The 15,259-nt window shown below is 45.9% G+C and overlaps 1 protein-coding gene across 13 annotated transcripts in view; it reads left to right on the forward strand.

Moving 5' to 3' along the window:
- SPIDR (scaffold protein involved in DNA repair) overlaps positions 1-15,259 on the forward strand; it is a 383,959-nt gene that overhangs the window by 307,426 nt on the left and 61,274 nt on the right. For all 13 annotated transcript variants that reach the window (XM_033842931.2, XM_073794376.1, XM_033842935.2 and 10 more), the window contains exon 11: positions 1,331-1,471. In XM_033842931.2, coding sequence (XP_033698822.1) covers positions 1,331-1,471 — 141 coding nt within the window. The remainder of the gene's footprint in view (positions 1-1,330; positions 1,472-15,259) is intronic.

Raw genomic sequence — 15,259 nt, forward strand, 5'->3', positions numbered from 1 at the left:
CTCTGCCCCAAGAAAAGAGGATTGTAATTTCAATAGGATGTTAAAACTTAATCTCAAATTGATGACCGCAGAGTATTTTAGCAATTAAAAGAATGCGTGTGAAGACTTTTTAATAACTTAGTCTTTATGAAGAATTAAAACATACCATGATTATCTCTGCACTATTATGGAAATCTCACAAATGACAAATAAATATTCTAAGGGGAGAAAAGAATGAAGAACCTCAGAAATGTGGAACACCATTAAGTGCACCAATACACATGTAATGGGAGCGCCAGAAGGGCAGGGGAGTGGGGGAGGGAACAGAAAAGATATTTGGAGTAATAATGGCTGAAGATGGCTCAAATTGGACTGGAAAACTTTACACATCCAAGAAACTCTATGAACTTGTAGTAGGATAAACCTAAAAAGACCCGTACCCAAATGCGTCATAGTCAAAATGTTGAAAGCCAAAGATAAAGTCTTGAAAGCAGCAAGTGAAAAGTGACTCCTCGTGTAACAAGGGACTTCTCGTTAGAAACAGTGGAAGACTAGAAGGCAGTGGGACAATATTCAGAATTCTGGAAGAAACAAATAACTTACATCCCACTTTCTTTTTGACCTTTAAATCCTGAGGTTAAGTCAGTAGGATTGAACATTAATTTTTCTACTTTAGGCAACTCAGCTCCTCATTTTTGTAAAATCCAAAGGCCACCATTGTTCATCTTCATTTTGAAGTATTCTAGCTTTTCACTTGTTTGATCCAGACCTAATTATAAGCCACAGAACCCTACTCTTTGTGTAAAATTTTCTTTTTCCAGTCAACCATGAGAAATGAGTTTGTACTATATAAATGTCTTATAGCTACAACATATTAAATAATGTCACACATATGGAAATGTTAAGACTAATATATTTAAGATAGATAGGACATTCTTCTGGGTACCACCTGCTACATATTGCTCCTGAACAGACTAAAACCGTATGGGCATCAGGCGAGCAGTCAGGGATATTTCCTGGTGTTCTTGGGTATAAAATATCGTATTGCAAGAAGAATTGAACATAGTAATAATTGTATGTGATTTCAATGTATTTTTTTCTCCATAGATCTGATGAAGTAAATTTTAGAAAAGTTATTGCTAGCAACATTTTGGTGATAATTTTCAAGGAATACCTATTAATATCTTTGAATATTAGTGTTTGATAAAACATAATTTGAAATGTTTTAAATGGAAGTAGATTTCTGCGGTGGATCTACAGTGGATTTCTAGTGAAGGAGAAGGAAATTCTGGTCTCTGTACTGAATCAAAAACTGTCTCCTAAAAGAGCAAATGTGGATCCTTTTTTGTAGAGTCTGCCTTCTCGTGCAAGATGCCCTTGGACTCTTCAGTGAGGTGCACTCGGAGGGCGCCGTCCTGAAGGACAGGGAGTTGGAGGGCAAGTCCTGCAGGCTGGCGGGAATGAAGGTTCTGCAAAAGGTCACCAGAGGAAGGTGAGGACACCACAGTAGCATCCAGTTTGCTACAGTAACATCTGTAATTTCATTTTTAAAGACAATAAACTAGGATCCTAGAGTCTGCCTCTAAGACAAGGCCACGAGTTGGGTGGAGCCCATAAAGTACTTATGGAAGAAAAATTATCATTGACAACAAAAATAATTATGCAGGTTTAGTGATTCACAATTTTATTAAAATTAGGATTAAAAATGTCATATATATGTATTTTAATTCTAAAGTTTTTTCTTTATTTTTCCTTATCTGTACTAATAAGGCAGCTTTGCATGAGTCAGTTATGTAAGTGAAAATATAACTGAGTGAAAAGGCATTTTATAAGTGTTAAGCAAAACTCTTAATTTGTCACGTTTTTTGCTTTCCATAGCAAGAAAGCTTGTTTTCTGTCACGTTTCGTGGCTCCTCGCGCTAGATGTTTTGGGTGGCGGTGGTACATAGATCTGGCCCCAGCGTGGGTTGTTCCATTCCAGTGAGCATCTTAATCTATGAATTAGGGAGCAGAAGAAACCTTTTCGGTGGAACGATCCAGTCGTATAGAGAATTAGTGTAAACGGTGAATTTGGGTTTCTCTCATCATAGCCTCTTTCCTCAAGCAGTGTGTAATTTTAGCTGTCTTAATGCTACTGTCTTACTTAGAGCAACGTCTGAGCTTGTAACAGTGCGGGTGGGAGGAGCCCTTGGGAGGCTCTGTTGGGAGGCGCCGTTGGGCGTATGCGCTGCTCCTAGTCCAGTGGTCTGCATACCGGCCCTTCCGGCCGTGCTCCGTCCAAACTGACTGGCAGCCCGCTTTCCCCGGCCCCGCCCTGTGCCGCATGTGTCTCTCACGTGCCGCTGAGTGGCGGCTCCACCCAGGACCCTGTTTTCCTGAAGGACAGGCCCCTGTGAGCCCTGCATTGATTCATGTACACTCGGCTCGTAACAAATGCTTCGTTTTGCTTACAGGGAGGCTGTGTTACAGTGTAATTGCCTTATGGATTAGGGAGGGAGCTGCCCAGATATTTGGAAAGCTTAAGTGGGTCACATGAACCTTATCGTTTCGAAGGCTGAACCCCATGTAGTCCTCAGTTTCAGAATCACAGGCATCTGGAAAGACCGCGTGTAGTGGTGGTAAGTGAGGTGCTGCTGTGGCGTTGGCCTGACGGCGTTAACCCCACCGGGGCCGTGTAGACCTCCCTGACATACATTCGGCACCAGCCTCGCACCTGAGCACGCCGGGGTACTGGGGCTCCCCATCTCGGGCGCCTCAGTGGAGCCCCTCCAGCTGGCAGGTGTCCTGGTGTCCTGCAGGCCAGAGGAGTCCACTCCTGGGGACGTACTTCCTGCTGGCGACTGGGGGACCCAACTCCAGGGAAATACTCCTGGGGACTGACAGAGCCAGGAGGGGTCCAGGGGCTTTGCTCTAAAAAGTACATGCTTTGCTACCATGATGCTGTACAGCCATATGTGTACCTAATGTTTAATCTGGTTTTTGTGGGCTACACTGGAAGCCTTGCTACTATCTACAACATTGCCATAGGAAATGTTTTTTCCACGGGAAATGCACTGACTATTCTGAATAATTCATTTACAAACTTTTGGAACCCATCCATTTTTAAGTTGGACTAAAATTTGACTAAGTATTGGATACTTTTTTAGGTTGGAATTAATTTCTTTATCCTATGTGTTTAACTTTATTTTAGCATGCAACTATCCAAATAAATACTAAGATTGTCTTTTTGTTCTTTTGGAAGCTGTATTTCTTCAAAACAAATTATTAAATAGTTTTGGAATGCTGAATGTTATAATTGCCTATTAGTGACATCATCCACTGTCAGTCATCCATCCACGGCCCAGTAAACACAAATTGTCTCTTTTCTTCCCCCCCAATTATTGTGTTTCATAGCAACTCTCATAAACCTTAACAAAATACATTTCTGATAAACCTTAATGAAATACACTTAGTTCCCAGAATTCAAGCTAAAATGATTAATTATAATTATATAATTCCAATATCTAATATAGAAAATTATTTTTTGCCATTTGGAAGATAGTTTTACGTTTGGGCTGATCGTGGAGCCTTTGAAATCTTAACTCCCCGGTCTCATCTGGTCCACAGTCACAGTGACGGAAGTCACTGCTCCCTGTGGCGCTTTGGGTGGACTGGCGGCCTTGGGGCTGGGCCTGTGCAGGGCGTCCCACCCTGTTCACCTGCCGCCTTGGGAAGAGTTGCAGGAAAACAGCTGTCATGTCTGTCGCATTTCTCTGACCGCTTTTTGGAGTTGTGTGTCCATACTGACTCGTTAGGGTGAGAAGAGTCAGAAAAATACCCTGGATGTAAAGGAAAAGACCATTTTAAAACCACACTGCTGAGGCATGTGCCTCTCCCTGGCTCTCTGCGTCCCTGGAGGACTCCAGGCTGTTTGTCCAGGGGCTGAGGCGTGTCCCCTGACCTTTGTCCTCCCAGGTGGCCTCTGCAACAGTTTAGAGGTCAGACAGGCTGAAAACTCACTTTACTTTTGTGTCTTAGTTCTGTGTATGAGCTTTATCTTTTTATTGCTGATTATTATGTGCTCTTTTTTTTTATGTGATAGGGTAATACTGAGGGAAAAAAGATTTTCTGCAACATCTTAATCCTATAAGTATGGAAAATATAGTTAGCATATTTTTGGCGGGGGAGAGGAACCTCTTTCAATTCAAAGTCCTGCTAATACTGACGTTCCTACTTGTTAAAACAAAAGCCACTAATCTGTCTAAAATACATTATTAATGTATAAGTGACTATTTTATTTAGATCTCTTTAAGAGTAACGTACTGGAGAAGACTGTTGCAGAGCATTTAGTCAGCACTCACCGTATACAGAGGGGTCTATCTGAGTGCTGAGAATGACAGGGAAGCAACTAACAAGATCTTTGACCATGAATTGCCTCCTTTTGAACTGGAGACTAGACCTGCCCAGGGATCCTGGGCGGTTGTTGCTTTAAGTGATGGGGCCTTAAATGGCTGGTCTTTTCCTCAAATTGGTAAGATGTTATCTGTGAAGACATAAAAGTAGGATTAGGAGAAAGTATAATTCAGTCATCTGTTCGTTAAATATTTAGGACCTCTTTGTGCTATGCCCCTGGCTGGTTGCTGCTGTGCTAGAGTTTTGGGATTTATCTGAAACCACAATATACTGAAATAAAAAGTCAGCTAGACAAAGCCTTAAATCCTATTATTAGGGATTCTGCATTGATCCAAGAGAAAATTAGGGCCCCTAGGAGTTTTTGAGAGAAGAAGAGGTAATAAAAATGAAAATAGAGTTAAGATTATTCTACTCTTGTACTTTTAATAGATTTGAAATAGAAGGAGGGATTGGGCAGGGGTGCAGATTTGGAAACTTCTGCAGCAGTTGAGGGCAGGAGAAGGAAGAACGCATCACCACTGATTTTTAACTTCCAGTAGCTTCGGGGGCCAGGGGGGTGGGTGGCGCTCTCCTGGGAGCTGTGGTGATGCCAGGAGTGTAAAATAGCCCCTTTCTCCCAGAGCTCATGGACCAGCAGGAGAGCCAGGAGGAGGTCTCGAAAGACACCAACCGGCGAGTGCCAGTTACAGAGCAGCCACTTTGCCCGGCTCAGAGGGCGGGTTCAGATTTGGGAACCCTGGAGAGAACGGGAGGGGCCTGGGGCTGAGGACAGGAGGGCGGGAGGACACGCCCCCTGATCTAGCCGTCCACTCACCCCCTGGAGCGGGTCCATCTGGTCAGCTTTGAGGATAGAGTGAGGGGTTGGGCACGTCGAGGGGGGTGTATTTCAGAGAATGGTCCGATTAATAGTTACTGTTTAAATGCCAGCTTTTGTTTTAAAGGTAACAGATTAAGTACTGATAAACTTTAAGTTAGAAACCAGGCTTAGTTAGCATGATCACAAACTAACCCCATGGTCAGGAAACAGAAGGCCGTCGAAGCCCCCATGCTGCTCCCCAGCCCGGTGCCCTTAGGGCTGTTGGTCTGGCCCGGGGTTGGGGGGGGCGGGGGGGGGGGGGACAGAGCACTCTCCCGTTCTCCGGGTGGCGCCTTTGTCTCTTGCAGCCGCTGCTTTGGGTCCAGTGCTCAGGGCTGTGTGGGATTCTCAGGACCTGTGTCCCACCAGAGGGGTATATTGTCATGTAAACTTGAGTGACATTTTAGCAATAATACACAAGCGTTAACAGTGGTCTGAGGAGCCCTGGGATGGCTCCCCCAGCTGGCCTGTGCTGTGTCCCAGCTGCTCAGCTCTGAGTCCCAGCGGTTTCTTGACATGCAGACCTGGTCTTGCCCCTCTGCATGGTGTAGACCATTGTGGATTAGGACGCCTCGTGGCCAGTGTCTGAGGCTGGCCTTCCCATCATAACGCTCTGTTTCTCGCTCACCATTGTGTTTCCTGTATGTGGCTCAATTCCTGGCACTCGAGAGGCTCATAATAAGTATTTGTGGAATGCACATTCGTTGTCTGCTTGGGTTCATCTTAGATTCTCCTCAACGAGATTTGAATGTGTACACTTGTACTTTCTGAGCAGTAATTATTGGTGCTCAATTTTAGTGGGAAGAATAGAGACTAAGTTGGTCCCAAGACCAGTGTCCAGTGCAGGGTGAGGACCACGCCTTTTGTGCACCTTGGACTCAAGACCCTGGGTCCTCCTCACTAATAAGTCTAGTGGGTAACGCCTGAGGTTGTGAAAGCACTTTATCCAGGATGGGATCCCATCTTATGGAGGAGGGCCTGGATCAGGTGAGGGTGACTGGTCAGAGGTCAGGCTCCACTGTGACTTTGGGCACCAGGGCGTTGGTCTCCTGGGAGACCCTGTGTGACCCACGTACATGGAGGTACAGCAGAGGGAGTTTTTAGGGATCGTCCAGCACAAGTCGATGCGTGTGGGTTAGGGTCGTTGTGGAGGGATCATCTCAGTTGCTCCTTTAACAGGAAATAAGCAGTGGTGAGAGCTCTCCTGGGGAAAGAAACTTCAGTGGCAATTTCCTTCCTTTGATTTCCCCTCTTCAGAAAGGCTGCCTCTTAAAGAGACAGAATTCCCTTGGGGTTTGAGGTCCAGAATCTTTTTGCTCATTGCTGTGGTTGGAAATCCTCTTTTAAGGGGACATACTTAAGAATTCTTTCATCATTTTGAAAAATAAAATTGTTGCCGGTAGGTTCACCACCCAAGTTAATGGCAGGAGAGTAAAATGTCACCGAAAGAGAATGTACTAAATCCTGAAACCAGTGATGCTCAAAGAACTGCCCGAAAAGAACGAAGCACTGACCCGTGTGAAACATGGTGCTGAGTGAAAGAAGCCCACACAATAGGCCACACATTGTAGGATCCCGTTTATATGAAACGAACAGAACAGACAAGCCCATGGTGACAGGACGCAGGTTGGTGGTGGCCAGGAGGAGGGGAGCAGGGAGTGACCGCTGACGGGCACAGGGTCTGATGGGGTGATGGCGACATTCTGGGGCTAGACAGCACTGTGCATGTGCTAAATGCCGCTGAACTGTGCACTTCAAAATGGTTAATTTTATGTTGAGTGAATTTCACCTCAGTCCTTAAAGGGGGCGGGGATGAACTGACTGCCTAAAAAGTGTTTACACTGAGTTATAAAAACAACTACAAATGTTTCATAAGTCCAGTTGGAGAAGAACTGTTTCTAAATGAAACATCTGGGCATAATTTCACATATCTCAAAAAGACCCAACTAGGGAATAGGGGCTCAGAAAGCAAATGCCGATTATTTAACCTTAACCATAAGGGTTATTTTGGGGAAATTAGGATATATGTTTAGTAAAATGGGCACCCCTCTAAATCAGTCATTACCTTTATTGTTCAATGAACAATCCTTAAGAAAACTATTGTATATCTATCTACCTAATCAGTGGTAGAGACATTGACAAAGGGGAAAACCAGCAGATTACAAAAGGCCTGACACACCCACCAGGTTGATCACAGGAAGAGGAGGGAAGAGAACCGCAGACCTCCTGAAAGAGACCTTTGAGCTGTGTAGGCCAAGCGTTAACTGTTGTCAAGATTACTGATCTAATAGTGTTTCAAAAACTATCCAGGAAAAATAAATTCACCCTTCCCTCAGTTAGGTAAAGAAGTTCTGCTCTGACTGGTCCTTGCATGTCTCTCTCCATCAGTCATTCGTTAACACAGCACCTGGGTGTGGACGCAGGGATGAACTCACAGTTCAGTCTGACTTTCCAGTGGGGAAGCACTGACAGTCTAAGAAGATTTTTGCTGGAGTGGGTGGGGCTTCGCCGAGAAGACCTTCAGGGTGTGACTTGTAGGTTCATCTGGTTGCTAGGCAGACACCCATGGAAGAGCACGTTCCCACCCATAAGTTCATTCCTGTTATCTTCTGACCAAAAATAGACTGTCATGCTGGAGCCAAGTGTTATCTAGCCTGGTGTCCTCATGTCCTCCGTAGCAGTTAATAGAGCATTCAGTAAATACCTGACTAAGAAATGAAGTCTGAACCAAAGCAAACTGTGCCAGTAGCTCTTGGCCACATAAGACTTCTTTCAGTAGCAATCTCAGAAGCGGCTCAGGGCCACCCCCTTGCTCCACCACCTTCCCCCAGTGACTGGGGGACGGAGTAGAACCCAGTTCACTTGGGGTGATTTGGCTGTGTCGGCCTGGCTGACGCGAGGGGACTTGCTGTTCAGAAGCAAACCCAAAGCTTCTGGAGGGAGCGTCGCTGGTCACTGAACGGAGGCATCAGAGGGGAAGTTGGGGGCCTTGGAACCACTGCCCCTGAGTCGCATCTTGACCCTAAGTGGTCAGCAGGACGAGTAGCTCTGCCTCCCCCCGGGGTTGGGTGGTTTGATGAGCTCACACGCGGAAGCGGCCCTGCACACCCTAAAACATGCAGAAGTAGTGGTTCTTCCCTCCCTCCTCCTCCTCTGTTTCTCTTTTCTAATTAACTGAAAAGTAAAACTCTGGCCAACATTGATGTAAGTCTTTCTTGTCTTGTTTTTACAAATAAAACAGGAAGAGAAAGATGAGTAACTTAGAAGAACTATATAACTAGAAGTTGGGAGTGTTCCATTTTTTTCCAGGAAAGAAAATAAATCCAGTTGGAAATTGCTGGCCTTGTCAATTATCTGATGATAATGGGAGAGAATGGGTAATGAAGCCATTACCCAGTGGAGTTAAAAAGTACAGAGAGATTTAGTTAAAACAGGGATCAAAGAAACCAGAAGGAAGATCTGCTGATACAAGAACATAAAAGCAACTGCTCCCTGTCCCTCCAGGTTAGTAATTTATCTGGTGAATTCACCTGGCAGCACAGTAAGCCTGGAATTCAGCAAATGGGCAGGAATTTTTTTTTTTTTTTTTGCTTTTTCATTCATTCCTTCTCTTACAAATCTCAATACTCCCCCTCTCCCTGCACTATTCTCACAAAAATCATAATTACCTACCAGTAGGGGACCAGTAGTTTTAAAACTTTTGAACTTAAAAAAAATAGAATCCAAAGAGGAAGCTCCGTGTTAATAACAAACCAGTGTGGAGCTATTCTGTTCAAAATTGGGAGGTGGTGTGTCGGGCCACCCAGCCCCCAGCCAGCTCCTAGGGCCACGTGATTGGAAAGTAAGCATTGAGGACTGATTGCAGCTCTGAACATTGCACACATCAGTAAGGTTCTTTCTCTCCCTCTCTCGGGGTAACAGCCTGTGGCAGTAGCCGTTATTGTGAGGGCCCTGGGCCATGTGATTCAGAAGCTAAGTGGGGTGTTCCTTGTTAATCTCACATATGCAGTGCAAATACCTAATTATGCTTCATTAAGCGCCTTCTCAAATGTGCAGAGTCTTACGCATTTTATCATAGGTAGAGTACTCTTAAATCTTTATAAGTTGGCCAGTGAAATGCCTGTCTTTTCATGCGGGACACGGAAGAGGAAAGAAAAGAAGTTTCACTGTCACTGTAGCCCCTCTTTCCTTTCCTTCAACTCTCCAACTAGATGGCAGATTAGGTGGTGGCATCGTTCACTATAGTTCACTACAGGCATCACCCGTGATGCCACCGCCAAATTCAGGACAAAATAAATTAGTCTTTATTGAAAAACAAATTATTGTGTTGTTAAATAAAGACCCTCAAGCTCCTGAAACTAAGTAATAACTTGGCTGCACGTCTGTGAGGTGGGCCTGGAGCCCGGTCCGTCAGAGTCCAGCGCCTGCATCTTTGGTGCTACAGCCTACACGTAATTACTTACAGTTTTAGGGGAATTCATTTCTGTAAATTTCCCATTTGCTTTATAGTCATAATCCCCGGCCCTCAAGTCAGAAATCTGACCATTTCTTGTCAGGGGTGTTGATGTTAGATTCTTGGTGTTTTCCATTGTTTTTGTTAAGCAACAGCAGTGAGCCATCTGTGCTGGAATTATCTTGAGTGGCCAGGAGGAGCATCAGATCCGTAGGAAATAAGGACACTGGGGGCCTCAGGTCCAGTTCGGCATTTTTCTTTTCTGTTTACTTAGACACTTATTAATGAAAATACGACTTTTAAGAAAGATCATTTTCATTACTGTTTTTTTTTAAAGCAAGAGAATTTGCTCCTCTCCCTAGAATCACTGACAGTGGAGAGGATGGTCCCGAAGGCCCCTGGACCTGGACCGGGACTGCGTGTTGTGAGCAGCCTCAGATCAGGCACTTCAGCATTATGTGCAAGGGAGGTAGTAGGACAGCCGCTGCTCTCACTGGTTGCTGCTGTAAAAATAAGTCACACGAAGAGTAAAGGCAATTTAATACTCCCCTCTCCACTGGTGTTCACTCCACATCTTTCTCATGAACGTAGGCATGTCTGTAAACAAAGAAGAATGGTTGCTTTTCCCTTTGGTATCTTTAAGGGTGTCCCTTTCCAGTTTCTGCCTCTTCGCAGCAACAGACGTCAGTGTGTGCGCTCCTGTCTCCTTCTTTACGGTTCTTTATGGGGAAACACGACAGACGTATGGGCGATCCCCAGTTGCAGAGTGCAGTGAACGACTGGTAGGGCCACCCATGAAGCCACCACCAAATTCAAGGAACAAAATGTGCTGGGTGTCCAGGCATCACCCCCAGCGTGCTCCTCCTGGTGACGCCCCGTCCCCCCAAGATCACTGCAGTCCTCTGGTTTCCTCCGTGGTTTTCTTTATAGCGTTCCCAATGGGAACAGCAGGCTGTCTTTGGAAGAGTGCATGAAGGGAGGCTACTTCACATGTGAGCTCATGGTAATAGAATAGACTGAGAAGACAGGTTTGTCTCAGGTATCAGAGCGCACTGGTGATAGCGTTTGGTCGAAAGTATACGCATCTATCAGAAAACCTGGGCTGACAGATTTTATGTGGAATGTGGCTGTTCCTGCTTCCACACTGGTGAGTAGATCATGTGACACTTTTGAAATGATAAGGACCACCTGGGAATGAGACCAGCCTAAGAACTATCTGCAGTTCCAGATAGCAGCATGCAGCAAGAATTCCTTCCTTCCCTTGTAGCTGAGTGTGTGTGTGTGTGTGTGTGTGTGTGTGTGTGTGTGTGTGTGTGTGTGTCATTTCCTGCCGAGGTAGAACAGAAATGTGCAAAGAACTTGTTTTATGGGCTTCCCTGGTGGCGCAGTGGTTGAGAGTCCGCCTGCCGATGCAGGGGACATGGGTTCGTGCCCCAGTCCGGGAAGATCCCACATGCCGCGGAGCGGCTGGGCCCGTGAGCCATGGCCGCTGAGCCTGCGCGTCCGGAGCCTGTGCTCCGCAACGGGAGAGGCCACAACGGTGAGAGGCCCACGTACCTCAAAAAAAAAAAGAACTTGTTTTATAATACAAAGTTGCACTAGTTAATATTTTTATATCCTAGATCTTGAGGAAAGAATCTAGATTAGGAAAGATATTTTTTAATATTACTAGCAGATAGCCTACAAAATGTGAGGCCTTCCAAAGTTACAAATTTATCTTTTATAGTTATATAATTTAAGCAGTGGTTCAAAGAAATAGTGCAGAAGGCTTAATTTCAGGTGTGTGTCTTTAATTTCCTTTCTTCAGTTTCTCTATCTGTTGAATAAAATTTGAAAAATATTGTCCTGAAATTCATTGAACTAGCCTTGGAAAATGTTTAGTAATTCCCCACATCTATAAGGTATTTGTGGGATATTCTTAGCAGAGAGTGGTCCCTGAGGTCAGAATGCCTGACCGACATGATGCCATCACTGTCTAATTCAGAAACAGTGTCATCACCCCCAAAAGAAACGCCTTCCCCACGAGCAGTCACTCCCCACCCTCCAGCCCCTGGCAACCACTAATCTGCACTCTGTCTCTGTGAATTTGCATATACTGAACACTTCGTATAAAGGAATCATCCTGGCTTCTTCCACTGCGCATCATGTTTTCCAGGTTCATCCATGTTGTATCGTGTGTCAGTGCTTCACTCCTTTTTATGGCTGCCTGATGCTCTGTTGTATGGATGTACCAGACTTATCTATCCATTCATCAGTTGATGCACATTTGGCTTGCTTCCATGTTACTTTCTGGCTGTCATGAATAGTAATACTGCTATGAACATTCACGATGCACATATGGACATAAGTCTTCGGTTCTCTTGGGTAGATAGCTAGAAGTGGGATTGCTGGGTCGATGCCAAAGTGTTTTCCAAAGTGACTGCCCCATTTTCCTGTCTCACCAGCATAATGATGTAGTTTAGTCGCTGATTATCTAACCTCCTCAGGATCTCAAGGTTGCCATGGCTCCCATCAGTTTGCTCATGATCTCCTGGGCCATCTGGTAGTGTCTGCTCTGGCAGCCAAACCTCTGAAGGAAATGCATTTCAGTATCAAGGCAAAAGTTTGTTTAGTTGATTCGAGGTTGTCTCGTGTGTGTATGAGGGTGACATAAAAGGACGTAAGGTGACACAAGCTACCTTCTGGAAGACAGTCGAGGGCACAGAGGGAGACGGAGGGAGGGAGGCAGATGGTAGAGAGTGGATCTTGAGTGGCACACTTCCGGGCTTCATGGTCTCCAGGACTCCTTAATACTCGTCAAAATTACTGAGACCCCCAAGGAGATTTTTTAAATGTGGTTATATTGATCAATAACTACTATATTAGAAAATAAAATGGAAAAAATTAAATATTTATTAGTTCACCTAAAAATCCTAAAAATAAACCCATTAAATAATAACAAATAGAATTTTTATGAAAAATATTTTCTAAACCAAGACAACCTTAGTGAGAAGAGTAGCCTTATTTTATGTTCTCTGCAGATCTCTTTAATGTCTGGACTAACAGAAAACGATGGATTGTCATCTCTGCTCTGCATTCAGTCAGTCCTGTATTGTACATAGTGTAGCCTCTAGAAAACTCCACTGTACACTCACGAGAGAAGGGGAAGTAAGGTCTCAGGACATAGTTCTGGCCTTGCGGGTCCCTTGAAAGGGTCTTACAGACCCAGGGGTCTCCAGACCCCACTTTCAGAATCCCTGGTCTGAAATATTCCATCTCCAGGTAATCTGTCTTATTAGAAAGCCATGAGTACTACATAACAGTAGGTACAGAGAAATTAGCAACTGCACGGAAAAATTTTAGGAACATTTTACAACCAATATAAATGCTTCGTTTAAAAAAAATATTCTGAGATCTCTGAGGATGAATTAACTCAGTGAACAGGTTGCGTCCCATCTTGAGGGTGACGTCACCATTGTGGTTTAAATCTTCTGCAGCAAATTCCACCCCACCCACACCCAAAAGAAAGTGATTCAGGCAGTCTTAGATTATCCGGTGAAGATTTGGGAGTAGTTAGATGAGGCAGTATCAGATGGAAAAATAACTCAATAACATAGAAAACAGGCCTGGTGAGCAGGCGTGTCGGGGAACAACCTGGTGAGCTCAGGGAGAGCTCTCCGCCGGGCTTCCTCCCCATGGGCTGCAGCCGGGGGCCTGCTTCCAGGTGACACTGGCCGTCGCCCTCGGTACAGGGAGGCTGCGCCGGTCTATAAAATCAGTGTGAAATATGTGCATTCAGCATCCTTTCGGGTAGTGGTGAGGCCAGAGCCCCTGCTCCTTCCCCGTCTATCTCTGATGTTCCTAGAACTCCTCTTGCTGTCGTCCTCAGGCACACTCTGTTCTCGTGGCCTCTCCTTTGCGCCAGGCAGCCCTGCCGTGGCTGCCCCAGGACTAGCCCCGGTCCTCTTCCTCTTGTCAGAGCAGTCGAGAGCGTCGGGTTAAGGGTTAGAGGCTGCCTTTCTCAGCCAGAAATTCAGCAGTTGATGTGGGGTCTCGGCTTGATCGTTTTCCCTGGAGGGCAAACCTGGGCTCTCGTCCGTCCAGGAGAGACACCTGCATGTGGGCCTCATTTCAGACTCTTACGCTGAATTTGTGAGACTTTTTTCGGAGATGGCCTCAAGTCGGTCTCCTCCCTTTGTGACTCATTTGTGTATTTTCTACTTAGATTTTTACAGCTTCCAGAATATCCCACAAACAACAAAATGCAGGCAACAGAATGGGTTTTCTCATTCTAAGAAATCAGTAACTTTGCTCCAGGTAAGTATCTCTATCTGTGTACTAACACTTAATAATCTTTGCAGCACTTTTTTCTCTCTTAGGGAGCTGGTAATTATTAAAACAACAAATCAGGGCTTCCCTGGTGGCACAGTGGTTGGGAGTCCGCCTGCCGGTGCGGGGGACACGGGTTCGTGCCCCGGTCCGGGAAGATCCCACATGCCGCGGAGCGGCTGGGCCCGTGAGCCATGGCCGCTGGGCCTGCGCATCCGGAGCCTGTGCTCCGCAGCGGGAGGGGCCGCAGCAGTGAGAGGCCCGCGTACCACAAAAAAACAACAAAATAGAAAATGTTTTTGAAGTTAACTACAGTGCTCTGTATTTGTAATTTTTTTACTTGCAAATGAGTTGGAAAATGTTGTCTTGTTTTGTTTTAATCAATACCCCAAGGCCTTTGCGCATGAACAAGGTATTCAGCCAGCCAGGCTTGTGTCCCAGCCTGTAGAAGGCATGTGTCCCAGACGGCTGGCTGTTTCTAGCTACCTCGTGCTGCTGCACCCTCCCAGAAGGCCTGCTCCGCTCCCACCCGCCTCAGCCGCTGCAGGTTTAGAAGTGGGAGCATCAGAGTCCTGCAGGGAGCACAGCGGGGCCAGGAGGTTTCAGGACTCACCTGCAGTGCAGATGAAGGCGTCCGCTCTGCGCCCCATCAGGCTCCAGGCCCCCCAGAGCGAACACCCAGCTCCAGAAGCACGGGGAGTGGGAGCCCCGAGGCCTGGCCCTGAGGAGCAGTATTCCCGCTGACCTGCCACCTCTGCTGCGGTCCCAAGTCTCAAGCAGTCCGGTTAGATTCAAAGAGTGTGGTGCGGCCAGCCTCCTCCGGCTCTCCTGGGGGGTCTCCCCAAGTGAAGATGTGCGAGAAGGCACCTCTTAACACTTGCAGCAGCTGGTCACACTCAGAGGCGGCCTTTGCCTTGGAGAGAGTGGAAGAGCTGAGCCCGCCCTAGAGGAGGCCCTGGGTCCTGGGCCACAGGGACTGTCTGGGGGAGTGTGCTCGGCTCCCTCCAGGGCACTCCAGTCACCAGCCGCGTTTGCCTTCGCAAAGGTCACTTTTCAAGTTTACCCACCTTTCCCACTAGGAAAGTTCATCTTTAGGTAATTTTTCTAAAAGTCTAAGATTTAGTGAAGGCAGCTGCAGTAAAAGCCTGTTGGCAGATAGATTATGACCTGTTTCTTGAGGAAATTAAGGTATCCTTTCTCCATTATTTGCTCACAAGGTTATATGGAAGACAAAGAGTATTTGAAATTTAGACTTTCCCAGACTTAGCAAA

Source organism: Tursiops truncatus, chromosome 17 (assembly GCF_011762595.2).
Source record: "Tursiops truncatus isolate mTurTru1 chromosome 17, mTurTru1.mat.Y, whole genome shotgun sequence".
NCBI lineage: Eukaryota > Metazoa > Chordata > Mammalia > Artiodactyla > Delphinidae > Tursiops > Tursiops truncatus.